Below are 27770 nucleotides of genomic sequence, written 5' to 3'. Positions count from 1 at the left end.
CTCACTTTCACTTCACTCACTTTACACCACTCACTCTTACACTCCACTCACTCACACCCACTCTTACTTACTTACTCACTCTTACACTACACTCACTCTACACTAACACTTACACTCACTTACACTACACTCACTTACACTCACTCTTCACCTTACACTCACTTCACTCACTCTCACTCACTCTACACTCACTTACACTCTCACTCACTCTTACACTTCACTTACTTCACTTACACTCACTTCTCACTTCTCACTCTACTTCACCTTACACTCACTCACACTCACTTCACTCTTACTCTCACTCATTTATACTCACTCTTACTTACACTCATCTACTACTCTTCACTTCACTCACTCTTCACTCACTTACATTCACTTACTTCACTACACTCACACCCACACTACTCTCACTCACTCTTACACCACACTCACACTCACTTTACTCTCACTCACTTCTACACTACACTCACACTCTCACTCACTCTTACACTCACACTCACACTTACACTCACTCTCACTCTTACACTCACTCTTACACTCACTCTCACTCTCACACAACCCTCAGTCTCCAGGTGTTTGTTGCTGGGGAAGAATGAAGCCCCGCCTCCCCCTCATCTAACCCAATCATAATAATTCCTGCATGTGATGTTATGGTCGCGAGGCAAATCCTCACCCCGGCAGCCAATCAGATGACTTGGCACCGGGACGGACGAAGGTAGCAGACACAGACCGACTGACAGCTTCTGATTCCCGGGGAAGAGCATCACGGAGCCTCCGGGAAAACACACCCTGCCGCAGATTCAAGATGCCGAACAAAACCAAGAAGGACAAGGTGAGTCTGTGGTGACGTTACCCGCTGAAACCGCAGAGATAACCGGGGACCGAGTATGTTTTACCGAGCAGCGCAGAGCTAACATGCTAAGGCCCCGCTAGCACAGGACGGCTAAGCTATCCGTTCGCTGCAGAGTTGTTAGCCGGATGAAGAGTGTGTGACTGCGGGTGTCGCCTATGAACCCGCCGCCTGATCTGGTTCAAACTCCTGCTGTTCTGGCCGGGAACTAGTTGACGATCACCCGGGCTGCTGCAGCTGGAGCCCCGGGGACGAGTCGCTGCTCGCTCCCCTCAACCCTCAATTATTCATGGGACAGAAGAGAGGCTGTTTTCCTGTTAGCTCCAGAACCCCTCACAGCAGCAACACGTCCGAACCAGGTCCCTCAGTCAGTCCTGAACCATGTCCCTCAGTCAGTCAGTCCTGAACCAGGTCCCTCAGTCAGTCAGTCCTGAACCATGTCCCTCAGTCAGTCAGTCCTGAACCATGTCCCTCAGTCAGTCAGTCTGTCTTGAATTAGGTCTCTTCAGTCTGTCTTGAATTATGTTCTTTTAGTTGGGTTGTCTTGAATTAGGTTCTTTGCTGTCAGTTGCTGTCTTGAACTATGTTCTTTGAAGGTTGTCTTGAACTATGTTCTTTAGTTAGTTAGTTAGTTGTCTTGAATTAGGTTCCTCAGTCAGTCAGTTGTTCTGAATTATGTTCTTCAGTCTGTTGTTCTGAATTAGGTTCTTTGAAGGTTGGGTTCTGAATTCAGGTTCCTTCAGTTCTGTCCTGAATTATGTTCCTCAGTTCGGTCTGTCTTGAACTATGTTCCTCAGTTAGTTGCTGTCCTGAATCAGGTCCCTCAGTTAGTCTGTCTGAACTAGGTCCCTCAGTCAGTCTTCTGAACTATGTCCCTCAGTTGCTGGTTCCTGAACCATGTCTCAGTTGGGTTGTTGGTCTGTCCTGAATTAGGTCCTTTAGTCAGTTGTTCTGAACTATGTTCCTCAGTTGTTGGGTTCTGAACTAGGTTCTTCAGTCAGTGAGTTCTGAACTAGGTCTTTAGGTTGCTCAGTCCTGAACTATGTTCTTTAGTTGTTCGGTCTGGAATTATGTCTTCTTCAGTTGGTCTGTCTTGAATCATGTCCCTCAGTCTGTTATTCTTGTCTTATGTCCTTCAGTCAGGTTGTCTTGAACTATGTCTCTAAGTTGTTGGGTTCTGAATTAGGTTCCTCAGTCAGTCTGTCTCTGAATTATGTCTTCAGTCAGTCAGTTGAGTCATTCTGAACTATGTCTCTCAGTTAGGCAGTCTTGAACTATGTCTCTAAGTCAGTCAGTCTTGAACTAGGTCTTGAAGTCAGTTCCTGAAATAGGTCTCTTCAGTTGCTGTTCTGAACTATGTCCTTCAGTTGTCAGTTCTGAATTATGTTCCTAAGTCAGTCTGTCTGAACTAGGTCTCTTTGTCAGTTCTGTCCTGAATCTATGTCTTTGAGTCAGTCTGTCTTGAACTATGTCTCTTTAGTCAGTCAGTTCTGAATTAGGTTCTGCAGTTGGGGTTGTCTGAACTATGTTCTTTCAGTTGGGGTTCTGAATTAGGTTCTTCAGTTACAGTTCTGAATTAGGTCCTTCAGTCAGTCAGTTGTCAGTGGTCTGAACTATGTTCTTTCAGTTCTGTCTGAACTATGTCTCTAGTTCTGTCTTGAACCATGTCCTTAAGTCAGTCAGTTGTTCTGAACTAGGTTCTTCAGTTCAGTCTTGAATTATGTCTCTTAAGTTAGTCAGTCAGTTCTGAACTATGTCCTCAGTCAGTTATTCTTGAACTATGTCTCTTAGTCTGTCAGTCTTAAATCAGGTCCCTCAGTTGGGTTAGTCTGTCAGTCTGTCTTGAACTATGTCTCTTTAGTTAGGTTGTCTGAACTATGTCCTCTTTAGTCAGTCTGTCCTGAATCATGTTCTCTCTGTCTCGAACCTTGTCTCTAAGTTGTCAGTCAGTCCTGAACCAGGTTCATTGGCCGGTCAACAAGAAATTATCTTCATCAGTAAGCTCGAGGATTCAGATTGTGAATAACAGATATATTTTATATTTGAGCAGATAAATCATCGTCATCACAAAATCATCATGATTAACACACCATCATCAAATCACACCATTAATCATCGTCATCATTAAATCATAACCAATAATCTTTCATCACTTCCTCTACCACTGAAGTCGTGATGTGTTCAGGTGGATTTGATCGACTCATCAGGGGCTTGTTCAACACACACACACACACACACACACACACACACACACACACACACATCATCACTACAGAATCGTCAAATTTGATACGTGATGTTTTCTGTTTGATTCACACAGGAAACAAACAAATCTGCCAAAAGCACGAAGAGCAACAGCAACACGAGTTGCGGGAAAGATAATGCCACAGACAGCACAGATGAGGTGAGTCACATGTTTAACACGCTACACGCATGATGGCTCAGGGTCGCCTGTTCAGAGCTGTCAGTCAACACAGAAACATCTGCACGGTAACAGAGCTGCTGCTCACTGAGACTGATCACGCACACAGAGACAATATATGAATGAAACTGACAAACGCACTTGATTCTTGTTGTTCTGGGTTTGCACCCTATTGGTTGAATGCACTTATTTTCAGTCGCTTTGGATAAAAGCGTCAGCTAAATGAAATGTAAAAATCTCTGACATCGTTTGTCTCTAAATGTCTAAGATCTAGCGTCTCTGAGAAATGATGATGTCATCATAAAGACAACATAATGTCATATGAAAAAATGATGTCACAACATCCTCACCATGACCTCAGCAGCTGTAAGTTCCCTTCTCTGGTTGAAGACTGAAGGTGGAGGGCGGGTCCTTCCTAAGTGCTCATTTGTTGGTTTCTGTCCCAAGAAGCAGTGTTTGTGGTTATCGAGCTAATCAAAAGTCAGGTTTAAACCTGGATACGATGGTGGTTCACTTCTGACCTGTGTTAATAGCCATTGTAACCGATACTTAACCAGATAACATAGTGTAGAAAAAGCTCTGCCCACTGACCAATCAGATCTTTTGTTGTCACCACTGGTGTTTGGTAACATGTTGTAAACCTTCATGTTACCGTGACATCTATAACACTTCTGTCCATCCTGGAGACAGATCCTCACATGACTCGCAGGTTTCCATGGTTCTTTTCCTGTTGATATTGGGGTTTTTTCTTGGTAGTTTTACTCTTGTTGAGTTAGGAACAGAGGAAGTTGCTCCTTGTTAACATCTATGAGACAAACTTTGATTTGTGAATGAGACTATACAAATTTTATTGATTGATTGGGTCAGAGTATAGTGAGAAATGTCGTCTGCTCAGTTTAACTACAGGATTACAACTTCCACCATGCATCAATGAGGGCAAGTTTAACGTGTGTGTGTTCTTTGCATGTTCAGGTGCAGCAGAGTGGCAGTAAACGTCCCAGTAACAGCACGCCTCCTCCCACGCAGCTCAACAAGATCAAATATTCAGGAGGAGCTCAGCTGGTGAAGAGGGAACGTCGTCAGAGCTCGTCACGCTTCAGCCTCACCAACAACCGAGAGCTACAGAAGCTCCCTGCGCTCAAAGGTTAGCCCGACATTAACTTGATGTTAACCAGATGACAGCCCGACATTAACTTGATGTTAACCAGATGACAGCCTGACATTAACTTGATGTTAGCTTGACATTGACCTGGGGCCTGTATTTCAAAGTGAGTTCTACATACCCAGGATTAGGGCTGCACAATATATCTAAATCTTACTGTCATCGCGATATCAACATGTGCGATATATACGCATTGCAAAAAACAGCTTGAACAGTAATTAATGGTGCTCCATGTGCCGTGCTTCGTCTTGTCAAGACGAAGCGTTAAACGTTAAAACCGTGCTGCTCTATGGCTCCGAAACCTGGAGAACCACCACTAACATCACAAACAAACTGCAAACCTTCATAAACCACTGCCTAAGACGCATCCTTGGAGTCTTCTGGCCAAACACAATTAGCAACATCAACCTGTGGGAATGCACAAAACAAGAAACAGTAGAAATACAGCTGTTAAGGAGAAAATGGAGCTGGATTGGACACACACTACGAAGAAACACAACAGAAATAACAAAACAGGCACTGACATGGAACCCACAAGGCAAACGGGGTAGAGGACGACCCAAAAACACCTGGAGAAGGAGCACAGAGCAGGAATTCAAGAAGAAAGGGCTGACGTGGAAACAGCTGGAGAGGATGGCTCAAGACAGACGAGGGTGGAAACAATTCATTAATGGCCTATGTTCCGAAAGGAATATAAAGGCCAAATAGAAATAGATGTGCCGTGCATTCACACTCTGCATGTCAATATATCAATCAATCAAATTTTATTTGTATAGTCTCATATTCACAAATCCCAGTTTGTCTCATGGTCTTTAACAAGGTGAGACGTCCTCTGTCCTTAACCCTCAACAAGAGTCAAACTACTAAAACCTTTAACGGGTAAAGAAGGTAGAAACCTCAGAGACACATGTGAGGACCCGTCTCCCAGGACGGACACAAGTGAACAGATGTCACGTGGAACAGAGAACATCAGAGAGATCAGAGTATTTACAGCTTTGATTAGAATAAACACTTTGTAGCTGAAGGTCAATGAACTGATGGATTATTGTCAGTAATGGTCGAGTATCTGAGGAGAAATATTATATATCAAGCAGACTTGGTGTGATCATAGTCTATGGTCAGGATCCACCACGATCAGGATCCACCATCAAGATCAGGATCCACCATCAAGATCAGGATCCACCATCGTCCACAGTCATTGTCCACTGCCACCATCAGGATCCACCATCAGCTGCCACCTCGGTCCTGGTCCACCACCACTATCAGATGCCAACATGATACAGGATCCACCATTATTATCACGATCAGCCAGCTAGATACATGTCGTGTATATATGGCCAATCAGATGGAGCCTGACTGCCCTAGATGCTAGTGGCTGAGGTGGTTTTAGCACATGGAGATTGTGATGGAGGGAGAGAGATGAAACGGAAAATGTGGGCGATGAAGAAGAACTTGTGGCTAAAAAAAACAGTTAAATAACAGTCTGTTATTTGGAAATATTTTGGATACAAGAGTGAACCAAAAACTTGTGGCAACCACCAGAGGAATAACGACTAATCTCCATAGCCACCTACAACACAACCACAAAGATATATAAGGAGAGTTCTATAAATCTAGCGTTAAACTACTCACGTTAAGTCAAGTGGCAGCAAAACAGTCCAACAGACATTCATTCATCAAAGTTTAGCAAGTGTTACTCATAATGAGAGAACATCAAAGCGCAACAAAGAATAAACAGAGGCCATTGCACGTTGTTTGTCTGAGGACATGATATCAATACAGGGAGCAGAGAGAGTTTTACTATAAAAACACATCAACATAATCACAGATGTTTTACCAGCTGTTCCTACTGCATTCATTAGCTGTACCTGTTTCTTTTATTCTGGATAATGCTCACTCATACCTAGAGGAAAACCTGGGTTTCATGTGACCACTTAGCCTGACTGTGTGTGTAAGGTTAAGTCGAGCTGGATAACTGAAAGATATCCTGGGTATGTTGAACTCACTTCTTAGTACAGGCCCACGTCAGGTTTTCATCACACTAACATCCGATGAGGATCTAGATCTTTCATAAACTCATCAGAGGAGCTGAAAGGATCTTGTGGGTCTCTGAAGACCCTGGTCCTCCTCAGAGACTCGAACAATCCACACCAGCTCCACAGATCCTCTAAGAACATGATGTCATGTTTCAAAGGAAGGGATTGGTCAGTGGGCGGAGCTTTATACTGTTCGATCTCTTATGCTGAACAGATAACCTGCTCCAAGTTAAGTTGGAGATAAGTTACAATGGTGATTTACCCAGATAAGAAGTGAACAAGCTTCGTAGGACTGAAAACTCTAAATTCAACCTGATGTTACCCCGATAACCACAAATCCTGCTTCGTAGTACAGTTAACCAGATGGTAGCCTGATGTTAACCTGACGTTGACCTGATGCACAGCAACTCTTTATGTCCCTCTGTGGCCAATCAGACTAACGTCTGTCAGCTGGTAGCTTGTATGTTTTGACTCAGTGTCATAATACCTGCCCCCCCCAGATGCGCCCCCGGAGGAGTGTGAGGAGCTGTTTGTGCAGAAGCTGCGTCAGTGCTGCGTCCTGTTCGATTTCGTCAGCGACCCACTCAGTGACCTCAAATACAAAGAGGTGAAGAGGGCGGGGCTCAACGAGATGGTCGAGTATATCACACACAACAGTGACGTGGTGACCGATTGCATCTACCCTGAGGCCGTCGTCATGGTGACAGACCACACACACTCACACAAACGCACGTTGTGACCCTGCTGAGTTTCATGTTTATCAGATCTATGAAGTTTAATAAAGATAATTCGAACAAACAGCAGCAGCATGACCTTAAATCAATATCAGTTATTGATTATAACAAACTTTTCAAACGATGAAACTGATGGATCCTGTGATCGATTATTGATAATCTAAGAATTATCTAATTTAAATGTCTTATTACTCTTGAAGATTCTTTATCCTGATTTTAAATTGCACATTGTAACTATGTTTTTAAAAGTTGGATAAATAATTTTAATTGTCTGATCAACTTAAAGTTGCAGTGTGTAGAATTTAGTGACATCTAGTGGTGACGTGTCATGTTGCAGCTGAACACCCCTCACCTCACCCCCCCTTCCAAACATGAAAGAGAACCTGTGGTAATGTAATGGCAGATTTTGCATTTGTGTAATGTTTAATAGAAGAACAGATATGTATTTAGAAGAAGTAGAGAACAAATGTGTTTCTGTGACTTACAAAAGTTGCAGAGGGGACTATAAGTGTTTATGGCCCTCACATGTGAGTCTTAGCAAATGCTTCACTGCAGGGGTTATTTAGTGTGTCTGATGGAGATGGGTGAGGGGAACTCTGCATTGTATACAGGACTGGGGTCTTTTGATGTTGTAAAGCTAGATAGGGGATCTCGGAGACAGATTGTCTCACACCAGAAAGGCACACCAGGGGGGTGAGACGGAGATCTGAGACAGGAACTCTGCCCAACCTGGTCAGACATCAAGAGACTGAAGAATACCTTTTGGCTCCTCGCGGGGAGGGGCTTCTGATTGTATAAGTGAAGTGATTCTCCTGTGCTCTGTGCTCATTCTGTACACGTCACACTAGGTGGCTGTGTGGGGTGAGCCCACCTGCAGGTGTTTTAGTTGAAATTTCCTAGAGACAATGTTATGTGTGTATTATTATACAATAGAGTATGATTATTAAACAGAAACTGCCACCACAGTAACCTTCAGTTTTCATAAAAACTCAAAGGGTTTAGTTTGTCCAGTCTGGGCTACAACAAGAAACATGGCGGTCTCCATAGAGGGGACCCCCCCCTGATGTAGATATAGAGTATTTCAATATAAAGGCCCATTCCAGGGTAAATAAAACAACAATTTGAATAATGTAGATGAAACACACTCATGAAAACATCAATAGGATTATTTTATATAAAAGGGTTAGGGTCAATAGATCCCGTTCACCTAAATCCTCCACACTGGACCTTTAAACCCTGAGTTTAAAAACACCTGTCTTTTAATTTCACTCTTCATGCCTCAGCCAGTGACTGGAGGCTTTATGTTTTCAGGTTGTCCGTCCGTCCCATTCTCATGAACGCCTTGAGAGAATTTCTTGAAATTTTGTACAAATATTCACATGGACTCCAGGATGTGGCCAAAGGTCAAAGGTCACTCTGACCTCTCAAACACATGTGAATGTAATATCTCAGGAACATCTGAATTCTTATAAATTTGTCTCACATGTTCACTTGGACTCACTGATTAACTGATTGGATATCAGTTGTCACTTGGAAGATGAATTGATTACATTTCACTCGTCAAAGGTAAAGGTCACCGTGACCTTATATGAATCTGGAAAACTAAAATTATCTTGAAATATCTACACGGAAACTGCACTGGTTGGCGGTGATTCTAGTTGTTTCTTATTTTTATTGTTTCATTTTTGTAGTTTTAATTTCTGAAATAATAATCATCTCAGCCAGAGCCGCTCGTAACCTGATTTTGAAAGGTGCTGTGATGTTAACATTGTCGTAGTGTTAACGTTACAACGCAGAGTGTGGTCGTGACAGTTGTGTGTTTTTGTTCAGTTTTCAGTGAACTTGTTCCGGACTCTTCCTCCGTCATCAAACCCGACCGGAGCAGAGTTTGATCCCGAGGAGGACGAACCCACGCTGGAGGCTGCCTGGCCTCACCTGCAGGTGGTGTGTGTGTGTGTGTGTGTGTGTGTGTGTGTGTGTGTGTGTGTGTGTGTGTGTGTGTGTGTGTGTGTGTGTGTGTGTGTGTGTGTGTGTGTGTGTGTGTGTGTGTGTGTGTGTGTGTGTGTGTGTGTGTGTGTGTGTGCCATTTTAAACATAGACCTACAGAGTGAGCACATTTTGGACTGTCCTCACTTTTTCAATGGGCTGATGAGGGTTAAGACATTCAGGGTTTAAGTGATCATCTTTATATACAGTCACTGATCATCTTTATATACAGTCACTGATCATCTTTATAGGCCACTATATATGGTTATTGATGTTTTTTATAAACCGTGTTTGTCTCCACAGCTCGTGTACGAGTTCTTCCTTCGTTTTCTGGAGTCTCCAGATTTTCAGCCAAACGTCGCCAAAAAATACATCGACCAGAAGTTTGTTATGTCGGTAAGAACAGATCAATGTGTTGACGTTTGACACGATGACGTATGAGACTTTGACTCTGGGTTTGTTGACATGTTGAAGCTTCTGGAGCTGTTCGACAGCGAGGACCCCAGAGAGAGAGACTTTCTGAAGACCATCCTCCACCGCATCTACGGCAAGTTCCTCGGCCTCCGAGCCTACATCCGCCGCCAGATCAACAACATCTTCTACAGGTTAGAACCTGCACTGAGATCACAGCAGCTGACAGCACATACACACTCCATGGTGACAGATCACACTCAAATTAAACAGTCTGGTCTCACGAACTTTGTCTGAAATCACTCACTAATGACTATATAGTGAATTCGCCATTTTGTATTTCTGAATGTTTGGTGAATTTATTTACACCCTATATATCGTTTCCCACAATGCATCATGAAAAGTTTTGTACAACATGCAACATATCCCATCATGCATTGCGCTCGCGGGCGGAGAGACGGCTGTATAGCTGTCCGTAGTCTCTGCGTCCATAGCCAGGGAATGTTTGTTTATTTATTGCAAGTCGTATCGCCATCGCGATATTAAACAACGTTATTGCCAATCACAAATTGTCCTAATGTCGTGCAGCTCTAATACAATCATGAATGTGGTTCTGATGTTTTACAGATTTATTTATGAGACAGAACATCACAACGGAATCGCTGAGCTGCTGGAGATACTGGGCAGGTAACACACACACGCACACATATACACAAACAACTGTTTCCGTGTAACATGTTTAATTTTTCATCTCTCTCTGTCTTTTTCTCTCTCTCTGTCTCTCTCTGTCTCTCTCTGTCTCTTTCTGTCCATCTGTCTCTCTCGCTTTCTCTCTGTCTGTCTTTTCTCTTTCTGTCTGTCTTTTTCTCTCTCTCTCTCTGTCTCTCTATGTGTCTCTCTCTGTCTCTTTCTGTCCCTCTGTCTCTCTCTCTGTCTCTCTCTCAGTATTATCAATGGCTTCGCTCTACCGTTGAAAGAAGAACACAAGATGTTTTTGATTCGAGTTTTGTTGCCCCTTCACAAAGTCAAGTCTCTGAGCGTCTACCACCCTCAGGTCAGTCCTCACATTGTCTGTGACATCATCAGTGATGTCATCAGGACTGGATGTAACCATGTGAGTGTCTCTCCTCAGCTGGCGTACTGTGTGGTCCAGTTCCTGGAGAAGGACAGCAGCCTCACCGAACCGGTGAGTTGAACCTCCTCTGTTTCCATGACAACACAGTCAGAACTGCTGCTGTTGATGGGCCATGTTGTTTTTATAGTAATGTAGAGGGTGGGCACCTGTGTGATGTGTGTAACATGTAGAAGCACATATGTTTCACACCTTGCAGGTGATCATAGGTCTGCTGAAGTTCTGGCCAAAGACTCACAGTCCAAAGGAGGTGATGTTCCTGAACGAACTGGAGGAGATCCTGGACGTCATTGAGCCGTCAGAGTTTGTCAAAGTCCAGGAGCCGCTCTTCAGACAGCTCGCCAAGTGTGTGTCCAGCCCACACTTCCAGGTAACAACACCTCAACTGAACATCTGTAGTTATTTTACAGTTGATGGTACAGTTGTATTTTATTATCTATTCTTGATGACACTCAAAGCCCTTTACGGCACAGTTTTTACCGTTCACCCATTCACACACACATTCATACACTGGATCTAAGTGCAGCACTTTCTCTATGAGATCGGCACAGACATCGGGGGCCATTCGGGGTCCAGTATCTTGCCCAAGGACACTTAGGTATGTGGAAGGGGAAGACTGGGATTCGAACCAGAGGACGACCTGCTCTATCTCCTGAGCCACAGCCACGCTGATGTATGTTCAAAACTCAAGTGATTAACGAGGGTTCTGGTCCTGTCTGTCCTCACCTGTCTGATGATGATGATGATGATGATGATGATGATGATGGGGATGAAGATGGGGATGATGACCATGAAGGGGATGATGATGTCGGTGATGATGATGACAGTGGTGCTGATGATGGTGATGAAGGTCGTCATCACCACTTACTCTTGTTGAGGGTTAAGAACAGAGGATGTCTCACCTTGTTAAAGCCTATGAGACAAACTGTGATTTGTGAATATGGGCTATACAAATTAAATTTGATTGATTGATATATTGAAGGTGATGATGATGATGGTGGTGATGGTGATGAAGATGATGATGATTACAATGACGATGATGATCATGTCATCTGTGCAGGTGGCAGAGCGAGCGTTGTATTACTGGAATAACGAGTACATCATGAGTCTGATCAGTGACAACGCCACCGTGATCCTCCCCATCATGTTTCCTGCTCTCTACAAGAACTCCAAGAGCCACTGGAACAAGTAACACACACACACACACACACACACACACACACACACACACACACACACACACACACACACACACACACACAAACTGATACTAATCAATACAGGATCAATACTCCACATACACATTCTGATCGTTTACTGCTGCTCTGGCTCAAACTGAAACACAGTTTAGTTATTGTTCACTCTTCGTGCTAAGCTAAGCTAGGCCAGCTGTGCACTGAATGAAAACATGAACATAAAAAAACGTAGAAATGTTTCTGTAAATATTGAATTATCTGTTATTGATCAGGAAACAAAACAAAGAACTGAAGCTGCTTCCTGAAGTACTCTTCCTCTTCCTCAGGACGATCCATGGTCTGATCTACAACGCTCTGAAACTCTTCATGGAAATGAACCAGAAACTGTTTGACGACTGTACACAACAGTACAAGGCTGAGAAACAGAAGTAACACACAGACACACACTGATTCATTATTGTTGTTTTGATTATTGGTAATTGATGAATTGCAGCAGCTATTGTGTCATTCAGTGATGTCACCTGTGAATGTCAACTTTCTGATTGACTGATGAAGTTTTTGTATTGTTTCCTTTAGAGAGAAATACAAAGTGAAGGAGAGAGAGGAGATCTGGCACAAGATCAAAGAGCTGGCCCAACAGAACCCACAGGTACGTCCTCACATGTCTCCTCACTGTCCCCTCACATGTCTCCTCACATGTCCCTCACATGTCTCCTCACAGTCCCTCGCCTGTCTCCTCACGTGTCCCATCACCTGTCTCCTCACATGTCTCCTCACTGTCCCCTCACATGTCTCCTCACATGTCCCCTCACATGTCTCCTCACAGTCCCCTCGCCTGTCTCCTCACGTGTCCCATCACCTGTCTCCTCACATGTCTCCTCACTGTCCCCTCACCTGTCTCCTCACATGTCCCCTCACATGTCTCCTCACAGTCCCTCGCCTGTCTCCTCACCTGTCTCCTCACATGTCCCTCACCTGTCTCCTCACATGTCCCCTCACATGTCTCCTCACAGTCCCCTCACCTGTCTCCTCACGTGTCCCATCACCTGTCTCCTCACATGTCTCCTCACTGTCCCTCACATGTCTCCTCACATGTCTCCTCACTGTCCCCTCACATGTCTCCTCACTGTCCCCTCACATGTCTCCTCACAGTCCCCCCGCCTGTCTCCTCACATGTCTCCTCACTGTCCCCTCACATGTCTCCTCACCTGTCTCCTCACATGTCCCCTCACATGTCTCCTCACAGTCCCTCGCCTGTCTCCTCACGTGTCCCCTCACCTGTCTCCTCACATGTCCCCTCACATGTCTCCTCACAGTCCCCTCGCCTGTCTCCTCACGTGTCCCATCACCTGTCTCCTCACATGTCTCCTCACTGTCCCCTCACATGTCCCCTCACATGTCTCCTCACTGTCCCCTCACATGTCTCCTCACATGTCTCCTCACTGTCCCCTCACATGTCTCCTCACCTGTCTCCTCACATGTCCCCTCACATGTCTCCTCACCTGTCTCCTCACATGTCCCTCACATGTCTCCTCACGTGTCCCATCACCTGCTCCTCACATGTCTCCTCACTGTCCCTCACATGTCTCCTCACCTGTCTCCTCACATGTCCCCTCACGTGTCTCCTCACGTGTCTCCTCACATGTCTCTTCACTGTCCCTCACATGTCTCCTCACATGTCTCCTCACTGTCCCCTCACATGTCTCCTCACCTGTCTCCTCACATGTCCCCTCACATGTCTCCTCACCTGTCTCCTCACATGTCCCCTCACATGTCTCCTCACGTGTCCCATCACCTGTCTCCTCACATGTCTCCTCACTGTCCCCTCACATGTCTCCTCACCTGTCTCCTCACATGTCCCCTCACGTGTCTCCTCACGTGTCTCCTCACATGTCTCTTCACTGTCCCCTCACATGTCTCCTCACATGTCTCCTCACTGTCCCCTCACATGTTTCTTCACATGTCTCCTCACCTGTCTCCTTACTGTTCCCTCACCTGTCTCCTCACATGTCTCCTCACCTGTCTCCTCACATGTCTCCTCACTGTCCCTCACATGTCTCCTCACTGTCCCCTCACATGTCTCCTCACAGTCCCCTCGCCTGTCCCCTCACATGTCTCCTCACAGTCCCCTCGCCTGTCTCCTCACATGTCTCCTCATGTCTCCTCACTGTCCCTCACATGTCTCCTCACCTGTCTCCTCACATGTCCCCTCACATGTCTCCTCACAGTCCCCGCCTGTCTCCTCACGTGTCCCATCACCTGTCTCCTCACATGTCCCCTCACCTGTCTCCTCACATGTCCCCTCACATGTCTCCTCACGTGTCCCATCACCTGTCTCCTCACATGTCTCCTCACTGTCCCTCACATGTCTCCTCACCTGTCTCCTCACATGTCCCTCACGTGTCTCCTCACGTGTCTCCTCACATGTCTCCTCACATGTCCCCTCACATGTCTCCTCACGTGTCCCATCACCTGTCTCCTCACATGTCTCCTCACTGTCCCCTCACATGTCTCCTCACATGTCTCCTCACGTGTCTCCTCACATGTCTCCTCACTGTCCCTCACATGTCTCCTCACAGTCCCCTCGCCTGTCTCCTCACATGTCTCCTCACATGTCTCCTCACTGTCCCTCACATGTCTCCTCACATGTCTCCTCACTGTCCCCCACATGTCTCCTCACTGTCCCCTCACCTGTCTCCTCACTGTTCCCTCACCTGTCTCCTCACATGTCTCCTCACTATCCCTCACCTGTCTCCTCACAGTACCCTCACCTGTCTCCTCACATGTCTCCTCACGTGTCCCATCACCTGTCCCTCACCTGTCCCCTCACCTGTCTCCTCACGTGTCCCATCACCTGTCTCCTCACCTGTCCCCTCACCTGTCTCCTCACGTGTCCCCTCGCCTGTCTCCTCACGTGTCCCATCACCTGTCCCCTCACCTGTCTCCTCACGTGTCCCATCACCTGTCCCCTCACCTGTCTCCTCACGTGTCCCCTCGCCTGTCTCCTCACGTGTCCCATCACCTGTCCCCACTCCGTCCCTCACCTGTCTCCTCACCTGTCCCTCACCTGTCTCCTCACGTGTCCCATCACCTGTCTCCTCACGTGTCCCATCACCTGTCTCCTCACCTGTCTCCTCACGTGTCCCATCACCTGTCTCCTCACGTGTCCCATCACCTGTCTCCTCACCTGTCTCCTCACTGTCCCCTCACCTGTCTCCTCACAGTCCCCTCACACAGTCCCCTCACGTGTCCCATCACCTGTTTCCTCACTGTCCCATCACCTGTCTCCTCACGTGTCCCATCACCTGTCTCCTCACATGTCTCCTCACTGTCCCCTCACCTGTCTCCTCACAGTCCCTCGCCTGTCTCCACAGTCCCCTCGCCTGTCTCCCCACGTGTCCCTCACCTGTCTCCTCACTGTCCCCTCACGTGTCCCATCACCTGTCTCCTCACCTGTCCCCTCACCTGTCTCCTCACTGTCCCCTCACCTGTCTCCTCACTGTCCCATCACCTGTCTCTCACCTGTCTCACCTGTCTCCTCACTGTCCCCTCGCCTGTCTCCTCACGTGTCCCATCACCTGTCTCCTCACCTGTCCCCTCACCTGTCTCCTCACTGTCCCCTCTCTAAATGACTGTGTTCTTTTTGACCTTCAGACCAACAAGCTCCACCCTCTCCGCCCTGGACTCCCCCCACAGGATGAGGTCAGGTTTTTAGTTGATTAGTTATTGAATTATTGAATTGATTGATTATTTATTGATGATCAGTATGTGATTGATCTGAATCTGTCCTGATGACGTCATATTTATAATTTATAAAAGAAAGATTTATATTTTTAATTTAAAAAGATATTTCATCTAAAATCATCTGATCAGTTTTTTATCTGGACACTAATGTTTTGCATACTGTGTGTGTGTTTGTCTGTGTGTGTACAGTACATGTTGTACAGTGACAGTACTGTAGCTGTGTACTCGATGGAAATAGAAACTCCGACAGTTGAAGACATTCAGCTACTGAAGAAGACAGTGGAGAGTGAGGCCTCACAGGTACACACACAGACACACACAGTGAAACACAGTGACACACACACACTAGTTGTGTAACAGCCTATGTGTGTCTCAGGGTGTGAAGAAGGACCAGGCTCTGATGAGGAGAAAGTCTGAACTTCCTCAGGACGTCTTCACCATCAAAGCTCTGGAGGCTCATAAGAGAGCGGAGGAGTATCTGACAGCCAATCAGGAGGCTCTCTGACCGGGGGGCGGCTCCTTCTTTGCAAAAACCCGCTTCCCTCCTGTCCGTTTCTTAGGGGAGGAAGTTAACGTTGTCGTGGAGACGCTGTTCCGGGGTCAGGTGAGGGCGGAGCTGACGCAGTGTTCTAAGAAAAAAAAAGAAAAGGCCTCTCACCTCTGCCCCTGGTGGCTGACAACAAGAAGGACAGTGTCAAACCTCCGCCCTGTCCTCGCCATCGCTTCACCTGTCACAGTGTGAACACCATCAGGTCCCTGAATGCACCGCCAACATCTCCCTGAGCGCTTCGCTAACAGGTCCCTGAAAACGCCACTAGCAGGTCCATGAACGCACTGCCAACAGTTCCATGAGCCTCGACAGGTCCAGTGAAGGCGGAGTCAGAAGATGACTGTCACATTAACGGACTGACGAGGAGACACAGTGAATGTAGACGTCCAATCAGCTTCCAGTAAATCCTGGAGGAACAGAAGTTTGATTCCAACATGATTTAATTTCTCTTTCCCTGATTGCTTGGTTTTATTTTGTTGAAAAGTCTCATCATCCACTTTAGACCAATGATGAACGTTTTTTGCTTTCCTCTGTTAAAACTGTAGAGATGTAGCCGTTACTCATCAGGTCAAAGGTCAAACCAAGCGATGAATAGTCGAGGCTCTGAGGACAGACTAAAACCTGACGTGGCCGTTGGACCTTGATTGATCGAAACGGAAGGAAAAGGACCCGTCTGATTGGTTTGTGAGGACGAAGCAGCAGCAGCTGAACGCAGGTGAACCAGGTTTCATTTCTGACCTCTGACCTCTGACCTGGACACCCGGGCTCTGGTTTTTTGCTAACTGCTGTCAGTCTTTATTTGCGAGCTCCCCTAGAGGGCGCAGCCATGTGGAGGGAACAAGTAGCATTGCATGGTTTAAGTCCGCCCACACACTTGTGACATCACGGCTGCTGAAGCCAATGACAATTCATCATTTACGTCTTTAAATCTTCACACAGGACGACTGGGATTTCAACCCGCCAAAATAAAATGCTGAGCTTGAACAGTTTGCGGCGAATGTGTGATCAGACTCGGATTCCCATGATCCTCTGCTGCGACACTTCTGTTTACAAACGTCAGCAACACGTTAACTCTGTTTTTAATAGAAACAAAAATCACAGTTTATTCATAAATGAAACCTTTGACATCAAAGAAACTTCACTGGACTTTATTTGTGAAAGATGCAGATAAACAATTTTTATTTTCTGACAAACATTTAACGTCGGATTGTAAAAAAATAGAGTAAAGGTCAGAGAGTAAAAAACAAAATTTGACTGTTTCCCGGAGAAAATAAATTCATGTGGATAAATTAAATTTATCTCTCTCATTTCGTTTGCTCAAAATCACGAGGTTTGTTTGATTTGATGGAATATTATTGTTAATAACTTCACGTAAATTTTCCCTCGTAGTTAAATGGTCATGTGACCTTCAGGTCAGGACGTCATCTTTTTCAGGTTTTGTGTGAACTTGTACGTTAAATGTTGAACGCAATTTAGTGACAAATCAATCTGCTTCCATGGACTCGGACAACGCCCCCTCATCAGACCCGGCCCTTTTTTCCCTCACCGTCATGTGGGCTTGTCCTTCATTGATCAGCTGTCAGTCAAACCAGTGACCATTCCTTTGGTGGGATAGCCCCGCCTCTCTTGTTCTCACCTCTGGACAAAACGGTGATCACAGCCCTGGACTTGGACTTGATCATGTTGAGCTCTGTCCACCAGGGGGCAGAACAGGACGTCTCAGCTTAACTCCTGACCTGACATGTGCTCTACTGCCCCCCCCACTGGTCATGGTTGATCTGCCCCCTGCTGGACACATGATGAATGTGTGAGCTCAGTTTTTATTCCAGGATTCAGTTTATTTTTACCTTTAATGAGTCCGAACATCACATGAGTGATTTTGTACAAATGTTCATGTACAGAAGAAAATAAAAGAAATATAGTGTTTGACAGAGTTTGATTTACACACACGCACACACTGTGCACGTACACAAGCACACACACATATACACGCACACAAATACACATTGGGTATTTTAATAAAAGTGGGAATATGAGACTTTACCCTAAAAATCTAACATTTAATCAATTAATCAATAATTTCATTTATAAACAAAACAATGAGATATTTGTTTATACTTTTTCCAAAACAAAAAAAAAACGAATGTTTGCAGCTGTTGTCAGGACGACCTGTGACATCACAGCATTTCCTGTCTGAAACCTGCTGTCATTTTCAAAATAAAATGTCAGAAACATGATGAGGTTTGATCAGCTGATATTTATCAGACATGATTCCCTCAGTGTTTGTCAGGGGCTTTGACCTTGTTAGTTTGAAATCTATAAAGTCATTGATTTTATTTATCAGTTCAGTAAATAACATTTATTCTGAAAACATGACAGTGGAAACTTCCTGTTCAATACGTTTACGTTATTGGTCCTCATCTCTGACCAATTAACTGATGAGTTAGATTCTCAGCGGATTTCATCTGAAGAATTAAATTCAACCAATCAATTGATCAGTTACGTATTGATAAAATTAGCGTAGTGTAACCCCATCCCCTCCCCCATTTCCGTCACTGAGTCTGACAACAATAAAGTTTTACTGTGACGTTCATGCTGTTACTTCAGTGTCCCTGAAATGGTTGTGGTGCGTTCAGGGCCCGCTGATGTCGCCATGGTGGCTGAGGTGCAGGGCGCCGGCGGTGTGCCGGCTTTGCAGCGTGTGTTGGACCATGTCCATCCACTGGTCGTCGGAGATTTCCTGGGCCCACGCCGGCACGCCGAGTGACGGCAAAGCCACGGCTGCCATTGTCCTCTTCACCAGCTCCACGTGGTCTGTGGAGATCAGGAAGTGATGTCATGATCAGCTTGTTTTCATTTAAAAAGCTTTATTTAAATGAATAAAACCAGAAAAATGTTTCTGTCCTTAATGACAACAGTTACCATAGTAACCACAGTAATGACAGTACGAGGGTAGAAGACTCGTGGACGACAGACCTGCGTCCATGGGGATGGAGGCTCGGCTCCTCAGAGACGCCGCCCCCTCCGGGTCGTCGTCCTCATCACTGTCAGGGGGCGGAGCTTCAGGAAGGTGGAGGCCCATCACCTGGAAGAGACGGTACGTTTACTTGTAATAGAGTATAATTACATCAATATTGATACTTGATACAGGTAATGGAGTAGTTTTACTGCAGTATTGACTTCACCTCGATCCTCTGCTGCAGCTGCTCAGCGTTTGAAGGCTCCTCGTCCTCGATGACGTGCACGCTCTCAGGATCCTGGTTCAAAGGTTGGTAATAATACCCCCCTCCTCCTCCCCCTCGCCATCCAGCTCCAACTCTTCTCCCTCCTCCTCCTCCTCACCCCCTCCCTGGCCCCCACTCCACATGGCTCCCGGCGACGGAAGTGGCAGCGTTCCATTGGCCGTACGTTCGTTTTCTCCCAGCTCGTCCTCGGAGCTCGGTAAGACTCTCTCCGGTCCCATGGCGGAGCTCCGCACTTCCATCCACAGACAAAGACACCTGCAGGGGGCAGCACAGAGTCAGATTGTACGTCCTGTTCTGCCCTCTATAGGCAGAGAGTTGTTTCTACAACTTCAAACAATCTGTAACATGATCTGATCAATAACTAATTAATTCTTAACGTCGTATATCGATCAATCACATGTTATTTGTCTCATAGATGTTAACAAGGATCAACTTCCTCTGTTCTTAACTCAACTAGAGTCAAATAGAAACTTAGTGATCAGTGAATAAAGCTCAGTCCCATGTGAGGATCCTCTCCCAGGACACAAGTCCAACAGGTGCTGATGGAACTGAACACATCAACACAACAACAGGATTCACTACATGAGAAGAACCAGTTTGTAACTTCATGTTTAAAGTGTTTCTACAGAATGTCTGATGGAGATGAAGGAGCAGAGGAACTGAGGACTTCCTGATGGTAGAAGATGTGAGGAGACGTGTATCAAGAAGTCTGGTTGTGATCATAGTCCTCGATCAGCTGACACCATCAGGATCTATGGTCCATGATCACATACTCTTAGCATGATTTAGCATGTTAGCTGCTCTGAAGTGATCTTTTACTTCCTCCTCCACTCATCATAGTACTTCCTCTTTCTACCTGCAGATTCTTCAACTTAAACAAACGGATCTCGGATCAATACATCAGCTGTTCCCTTATACAGTCGATCACTGATTCATCAATTAATCTATTCCAATAATCAATGTCATTTATATAGCAACGTGTGTGTTTAGTTTGTTTTTACTCAGAAACTGATTTTGATCTGTAGACGTCACCTACATCAATCAATCAATCAGCTGTCAGATTATTATTGATGAAGGCCTCTGATTGGTCTAGACACCTGAGGAGAAGCGGATCTGGTGTAAAGGTCAGAGGTCACAGAGACGCTGATCAGCTAACATGCTAACGCTGCGGTGTTACCTGGCGCATCTGGAGCGGCTAACTGCTAACTGCTGCTGTGTTTCCGGTGGTGAAACTTTCTCTTCCTGTTGTTTTTTCACGTCACAGTTATAAACCTTCTCCAGGTGAGTGACGCGTTCAGACGCTCACCTGTCTGTCTGTCCGCCTGTCTCCGTCTGTCTCCGTCTGTCTGTTTCCGTCTCTCTGCTCGGAGCTGCAAGTGTTAGCTGGTAGCTGTTAGCCGCTGCTAGCGGCAGCTGCGGATCAGGCGCTTCCGGGTGTGTCACGACGCAGCAACGAAACCTACGTCAGACGGTTTTTTTTTTAATAACAACTTTATTAACAACAAATATTAAGAAAAATAACAAAAAATAAAGAAGCGTCGTTTTTGTTTTTATGTAATTTTGAGTATCAGTTAATGATTCATATATTTTGGATTCCCTAAACCGCAGGTCCCTGAACGCACCGCCAATTCGGTTTAAAGAGACACGTGAAAAATAAATAATAAATAATTCTGATTAAATATGAATAATCACAATATTGATTTTATCATAAATAATCAAACACATTTAAGGATTAAAACAATTTCAAAAATAAATGTTAAAGTAAATAAAATCATTAAAACTTAACTCTAAATAATGTTTGTGCTGTATGTAAAGATATGACGTAATAACGGGTTTATTAAATTGTGTGTGCACGTGTGTGCGTTCCTCTTCGTCGTTCGCATAAGACTTATTTTGAAAATCCGGAGAGGAAGTGTCAGCAGGTGATCGTGTCGATGTTTCTGATCAGCTGATCGATCACCTCCTGATCACTAATCAATAATAGATATCGATCATTAATACTCTCACAATCCCCCTTTTATCCACGTGACGTCACCAACAAAGAAGGCGGCTCAGCGGGTTGTGACGTCACACGGGTAAAGATGGTGTAGGAGGAAGAGGTATCACTCCGATCAGTTTTATTTCAGTGTTTAGGTTCATATGTGAATTAAGTTCAATAAAAAATAATTAAGTCAATAGAATTAAAAGTTTTGCTAAAAAGAAGTGTTGTAAAACACTAAGTCAGTTTTCACAGTTTGTGTTTATATCAAATAACAATGGATGCATCTATTTCTCTGAAACGTTATTTCACTTAAAAACTATCAATGATGTGATATTTTACATGTGACGTCATCATAAATCAAAGCTTTTCAGAAAGTTGTGAGATGATTGTTTTTCATTGGAATATGAATATATCTTTTTTTCTTTTAATGAAACATGATGTTTGGTCTCAGTGAATCCGCTCAGAGTGAGACCTCCTGTGTTCCTCCTCTCTCTGGGACTCTGTGACCGACGGACGGAGCCTCGGCCGCTCTCACATCGAAGCTGATCAATCGATACCGGATCGATCGACTGTGACGTCGCGGTCTATCAGAACCGGCGCGTGGTCTGCAGCGAGTGATGACATCATTGCGTGAGAGTCCCGATCCTTCCCTCGTCATCTGATCGATCATTTATCAGGTTCATTGATCAGCTCACAGCTTAACCAATCAGAGACGGAGTTTATTATTGATCAATGATCAGCTGCTCATAAATACTATTGATTAATCGATTGTTGAGCAACTCTGCTTTATTGTTGAACAAATACATTTTCAGTACTGATAATTAAATATTTAAAGTTAATCATCTGAAACTGATCAGCACCGATCAATAATCGATCACTGACTGATTTTTCTATTACAGGAGCTAGAATTATTGATTGCAGAGAGAAAACTCATCAAACATTGATCGCTTTCATTCATTGTCAGTCTGTCGATTGATCTGTGGTGAGAGTTCATTGATCATGTATCAGCTGATAGAGAATCAATTATTGAAAAGCTAAGTTTAAGATCAGATTACTTCTCTGCCGATAAACTTATAGATGTTTGTGGCAGTTGTGGTTATAAATTGATCACATGCTGGATCAATATGTTCACCGATATGAGGGAAAGTATTTCAGCTACTTCATTAATAAACATGTTTTGAAATATACTTACGACAGTTTAATCTCCACGTTCCTGCAGGTACCCCAGGTGCTCCTGGTGCCCCCAGTTCTCCTGGTCCCATCCAGGATGCTGCCAGCCTCCATCCAGATCACAGGGGAGCAGCTATCAGCGGCCGAGGTTCAGGACATCTGCGAGAGTCTGAAGGAGGACAGCGTTCGGCTGCTGTCCATCCGAGGCTGCCAGCTCTCTGATCGCGACTTTGGACGAATCTGTCGCAGCGTTGCCGAGTCACGCTCGCTCGCTCAGCTCAACCTTAACCTGGGCGTGGTCTCCAGCATCAGCAGAACTCGACACCTGTCTGACGCCATGAGCACCAACCGATCCCTGCAGACCCTATTGTGAGTAGACTAGCAGGGACCAATCAAACGCTCCGACTCATCTCAGTGGCTGTTAATACAAGACCAAGTGATGACCAATCGTCATGGTCCAGGTGACCTCGCTGAAGTTCATCTGAACCGTGACAATTCGTCCACTGGGGACCATGTAATTGGTTTGACTTTGTTTCCCCCCAGTCTCCATGGCAGCCCGCTCTTGGACGCTGGCCTGGTGACCCTGAACTTGGCGCTGTCGACCCACCCGGCCCTGGTCTGTCTGGATCTAGGAGACTGCATGCTCGGAGATGAGGCGCTGGGTCTGATCTGCGGGATGCTGCCCCCTGATGGAGCAAAGTCAGGTAACAAACACCTGAACGTCACTTAAAGAAAATACACAAAAACCACCTGGTACCATCTTAGCAACCAATGGAAACTCTACCTCATAACAACACAGTGACCTTACTGAACACCCTAGCAACCACACAGAGCAACACTGACTTCCCTAGTAACCACCTAGACAACACCCAACCCCTGTGTCGGGGTGAGGCAGGAGGCGACACTCAGGACGAAGGATGCATCCAAAGTTGCAGTTGCATTGTCCTCATTTTGGATCACCTTGGCAACCAGCTAATAATTCTATAGTAACCTCCTGAACAAAATTGATGGGAGGATGATCATGTGATAGGAGTGAAAGCTCCAGAGCAAATAACCAAAACCCTAACCCTACTGTGTGTGTGTGTGTGTGTGTGTGTGTGTGTGTGTGTGTGTGTGTGTGTGTGTGTGTCGTGTGTGTGTGTGTTCGTGTGTGTGTGTTCGTGTGTGTTCGTGTTCCTGTACCATATTAAACATAGACCTACAGAGTGAGCACATTTTGGACTGTCCTCACTTTTTCAATGGGCTGATGAGGGTTAAGACTTTACTTTCTACGTGTGTGCGTAGGCCTGAGGGAATTGACGCTCAGCGCTAACGCAGGAATCAGCTCCAAAGGTTGGGCTCGACTCAGCATCGCTGTGGCCCACAGCTCTCAGCTCCGAGTCCTCAACCTGGACTACAACCTGCTGGGTAATCAATCGACATCCTGTTTATTATCTATCCACTTCCTGTTAAATCATCAATCAACTTCCTGTTTATTATCTATCCACTTCCTGTTCATTCATCAATCAACTTCCTGTTTATTATTTATCCATTTCCTGTTTATTATCTACCCACTTCCTGTTCATTATCTACCCACTTCCTGTTCATTCATCAATCAGGTTATTGATGAGCAGCCTTAGCACCAGTTCTTTGGTCCTGGTTTTGATGGTTCTGGTTCTAATGGTCCTGGTTCTGACTCCAGGTGATCAGATCGCAGGGATGTTGGCGGTTGCTGTGGCGTCCAGCAGAACCCTGGAGGTGTTGGACCTGGAGGGAACCGGACTGACCAACCAATCAGCACAGGTCGACCAATCACAGCTCTTCTTCTGTTGTTAGTTGACGTCTCACTCTGTCAGGTCTGTGTTGTTGCTGTGTTTGTCCAGCAGGGGGTGACACTGACCTTAACACCTCTGCCCTCTGTTGGCAGTTATGTATAAATAAAGTTTTGTTGATATTTGAACCCCTATGCGTCTCTGGGTCCAGGTCTTCCTCGACATGGTGGAGAACTACCCGACCTGCCTGCGGGTTCTGGTTCTGGCTGAGAACGACATCAGTGCGGAGCTGCAGCAGCAGATCTGCGACCTCCTCTCTGAGGGAGATGATGACAGAGAGGCCCCGCCCCTCGTAATAGGCGCCAACCCTAGCAGTGACCTGCTGTCAATCAGAGACAAGTACCAACCAATCAGAGACAAGTACCAGCCCGCCGCCTGGCTCCCCCACAGCAGTAAGGGCTGAACGCTCCCCTGCTCCACACTGCCCCCTACTGACTGTTCTCACCTCTAGTCCCAGTTTACCATCCATACTGGTCCCATAGGCCCCATACACACCTGCTATTAAAGGAGGCCTATTATGATTTTTCAGTCGTCCACTAGGGGTCTCCACAGCAGCCAGAGAAGAACCACTCACTCTTTAACATGTCTGGCAGTCTTTGCTCTATCAACGTGTGTGTGTGTGTGTGTGTGTGTGTGTGTGTGTGTGTGTGTGTGTGTGTGTGTGTGTGTGTGTGTGTGTGTGTGTGTGTGTGTGTGTGTGTGTGTGTGTGTGTGTGTGTGTGTGTGTGTGTGTGTGTGTGTGTGAGTGTGTGAGAGAGGGTTAGGGTTAGGGTTATCATTGGTTACAATCAAATCAAGAAGAAGAGAAACAATACATTTGATTCTTGGTGAAACTGCAGCTCAGAGATGTCCTTCATGTGTCCCAGGACAATGTGGACACGTGGCTCAGACTCTGAATGTGGTCCGGTGTGATCAGATCTAAATCCAATCTGAGAGCGTTCACACATGAACTTAGAGCTGTCCACTTGTTATTGGATCACAAAACCACATGTTAATACCAGGTGTGTACGGGGCCATAGACAGTGAGACAGGTTCAGGTTCCACAGAACCAGATCAGAACCAATGTAGAATCAGTAAACTGTTGATTCTGCTGGTAAAAGGATTGATCATGGTCCGACTGATCAAAGTGGTACTGTTGGTTCTGCTGATGTAGTATCAGTGTCCTAGTTTTAGTCAAACTGATTCTGTACTTTTGTCTCAGTTCAGGGTCCGCCCCCTTTGGAGTCCGTAAAGTTCGAACCACAATGAGACATTTCTGGTCTGAGGAGGATTTCCTGTTGCATTGCCACTGGTGCGCAATGAATCCTGGGACAGGTCAGCCCGAGAAGGATCCACCTTTCTGAACTGAAGGAGACATTTGAAAGAACGTTAGAAATGTCAGTCTAGTTTGGCCACTGTGGCACCATCGGTCTGAAGGAGGCGGAGCCTGAACTGAGACAAAACCTATGTTCATGTCATTCTGGGTCAGTTGGTTCAGTTGGTCCAGTGTTACTCTGGTTCTCTCCTAAGGAACCTGATTCAGGATCAAATCCGTCTGGTGTTTTCCAGCTTCTACGTTGTGACAGTTGGAGGTTTGGGTTTTTCTATAACGAGTGTGGATCTAGTTAAATCTGGTTCTTTGTGGTTCTTTTAAAAAAAATGAATATTTAAAGAAAAAAATAATTTACGCTCCATTTTATCAATCAATCAGTCAAATCAATCAAGTTTTATTTGTATAGCCCATATTCACAAATCCCAGTTTGTCTCATGGTCTTTAACAAGATGAGACGTCCTCTGTTCTTAACCCTCAACAAGAGTCAAACTACTAAAACCTTTAACAGGTAAAGAAGGTAGAAACCTCAGAGACACGTGAGGATCCGTCTCCCAGGACGGACACTAGTGAATAGATGTCACGTGTAATGTTTAATATCTTCTCTTTCTCTGTGGTTCCACCTGATTCTGGTCCAGGTTCTGGTCATAGTCCTGGTTCCAGAGCAGGTTACACACAGCATCATTCATTTAAACAACATATTTAAGTTAAGTTAAGTTAAGAATTGATTTAATTTAAAGGAAAAGTTCAACATTTAGGGAGCTAACACCAGCTTAACTTAGTCTGGAAATTGGAAAACAGCCCACTGTCTAAAGGGAATAAATTCCAGCTGTAAAGAGCAGATTAACATGGTCATCGGCCTGACCACTGTGATTTGCTTCTTGTTTTAATGCTAAGCTAAGCTAGCCATGAGAGTGGTTTTAGTGGACGTTCAGAGGACACTGTCTCCGGTGACATGGACAGACGTCCAGCAGAGTTAACTTTTCAACCGTTTCTTTAAATGAAACGTTTTTTTCCTCCTGAAAACTGATCAGTGATTTAAAAATCAATGGACAGGAAGTGTCATGACCAGGAGGTGTGGTTTGTTGGTCTTGATGACATCAGACTTGTTGGAGTGAAGCTCTAAACGTGTCGTTCTTTAACCCACAGACTCCAGCCCACAGACGGTCCTCCTGACATCAGGTCTAGGTGAGAGCTTATTGGACGAGACTGAGATGTGACCCCTCCCACAAACACACCCACTTACTGTTTTCACTTGATTTGATTGGTTTGTAGTTTTGGGGTTTGAATGTTTGTTTCTGCACTGCACTTCCCTGGGTTGTCGGATCACATGATCACTGGCAGCCAATCACATGCCACTGCATGGTTTGATGTAGCACCTGTACGTAGACAAGCAGCGGCACCAAACCTCAACGCACCAAATGACTTCACCTGTGATCAGGCTCCGCCCACAAACGCTACCTGCGGGAACTCAGGCTAAAAGATCCTCCAGCTCCACCTTGTGGAGAACAGTTATTTGTTCTCAGGGCTGATGGGAAATGTAGTCCATGCAGAGCCTGAACCTTCAGGATGTTTGTTTAAAAGAACGATTAATGGTCTAAACAGCTGACTGAAATTAAATATGAAGTTTGACTGTTTAAAGTTAAAAAGACGACGATGCTCATCAGTGTCTTTGATGAAGATTTTGTCACCTGGAGTTTCTGCAGGTAAACGGAAACCGAGTGTTTCTGATGAATGTATTTTCTGTTTGTTTGTTCTGCTGCTCAACGACGTCACAATAATAAAACTGTTTACAGCTTCGTAAGAAACTATGACTCAGATTCATCTTTTAGTGTCGGACACAACAGACTTATTTCCCCCTGATTTCACTTTACACAACGGTGGACAGGTTAACCTGAGACGGACGAGCTGCAGGTGAGTACCTCAGGTTTCTACGGGATGCTAATCATGATTAGCACACACTTAGCACACACTGACATGAAGCAGAGTTCATCTCTGAGCTTCAGTCTGGAAACTTTAAAATATGAAGAA

General features: G+C 45.4%; 3 protein-coding genes across 10 annotated transcripts; 2 read left to right on the top strand and 1 right to left on the bottom strand.

The window, feature by feature from the left end:
• The first annotated feature begins 463 nt into the window (after window positions 1-463).
• ppp2r5d (protein phosphatase 2, regulatory subunit B', delta) lies at window positions 464-18149 on the top strand. 6 transcript variants are annotated; one of them, XM_047342306.1, is made up of 17 exons: window positions 464-832; window positions 3171-3254; window positions 4245-4416; window positions 6971-7170; window positions 9035-9145; window positions 9494-9586; window positions 9665-9795; window positions 10229-10288; window positions 10547-10655; window positions 10734-10787; window positions 10933-11103; window positions 11794-11921; window positions 12256-12357; window positions 12506-12578; window positions 15584-15631; window positions 15863-15973; window positions 16050-18149. In XM_047342306.1, the coding sequence occupies exons 1-17, from the start codon at window positions 806-808 to the stop codon at window positions 16176-16178; spliced, it is 1803 nt and encodes a 600-aa protein (XP_047198262.1). In that variant the 5' UTR covers window positions 464-805; the 3' UTR covers window positions 16179-18149. The 6 variants fall into 6 exon arrangements, with proteins under 6 accessions (XP_047198262.1, XP_047198260.1, XP_047198261.1 ...); XM_047342304.1 differs by having other exon boundaries at window positions 12202-12357; XM_047342305.1 differs by having other exon boundaries at window positions 4299-4416; window positions 10547-10787.
• Window positions 18150-18223: 74 nt separating this feature from the next.
• mea1 (male-enhanced antigen 1) lies at window positions 18224-20930 on the bottom strand. Its single transcript, XM_035172157.2, is given in 5 exon segments — window positions 18224-19037; window positions 19200-19308; window positions 19409-19509; window positions 19512-19723; window positions 20775-20930. Coding segments are annotated over 4 exon segments (588 nt in total). The 5' UTR covers window positions 19708-19723; window positions 20775-20930; the 3' UTR covers window positions 18224-18855.
• lrrc73 (leucine rich repeat containing 73) lies at window positions 20104-27547 on the top strand. 3 transcript variants are annotated; one of them, XM_035172155.2, is made up of 8 exons: window positions 20104-20749; window positions 21901-22126; window positions 22669-22988; window positions 23163-23323; window positions 23904-24026; window positions 24301-24401; window positions 24582-24822; window positions 25632-26178. In XM_035172155.2, exons 3-8 carry the CDS (start codon window positions 22717-22719, stop codon window positions 25676-25678), a joined length of 945 nt encoding a protein of 314 aa, XP_035028046.1. In that variant the 5' UTR covers window positions 20104-20749; window positions 21901-22126; window positions 22669-22716; the 3' UTR covers window positions 25679-26178. The 3 variants fall into 3 exon arrangements, with proteins under 3 accessions (XP_035028046.1, XP_035028045.1, XP_035028044.1); XM_035172154.2 differs by lacking the exon at window positions 25632-26178 and adding an exon at window positions 26889-27547 and having other exon boundaries at window positions 20106-20749; window positions 21901-22079; XM_035172153.2 differs by lacking the exon at window positions 25632-26178 and adding an exon at window positions 26889-27547 and having other exon boundaries at window positions 20107-20749.
• Window positions 27548-27770: the final 223 nt, after the last annotated feature.

This window comes from Hippoglossus stenolepis, chromosome 12 (assembly GCF_022539355.2).
Source record: "Hippoglossus stenolepis isolate QCI-W04-F060 chromosome 12, HSTE1.2, whole genome shotgun sequence".
Taxonomy (NCBI): domain Eukaryota; kingdom Metazoa; phylum Chordata; class Actinopteri; order Pleuronectiformes; family Pleuronectidae; genus Hippoglossus; species Hippoglossus stenolepis.
The sequence above is the reverse complement of the archived record's forward strand: the minus strand, read 5'-3'. Positions and strand labels throughout refer to the sequence as shown.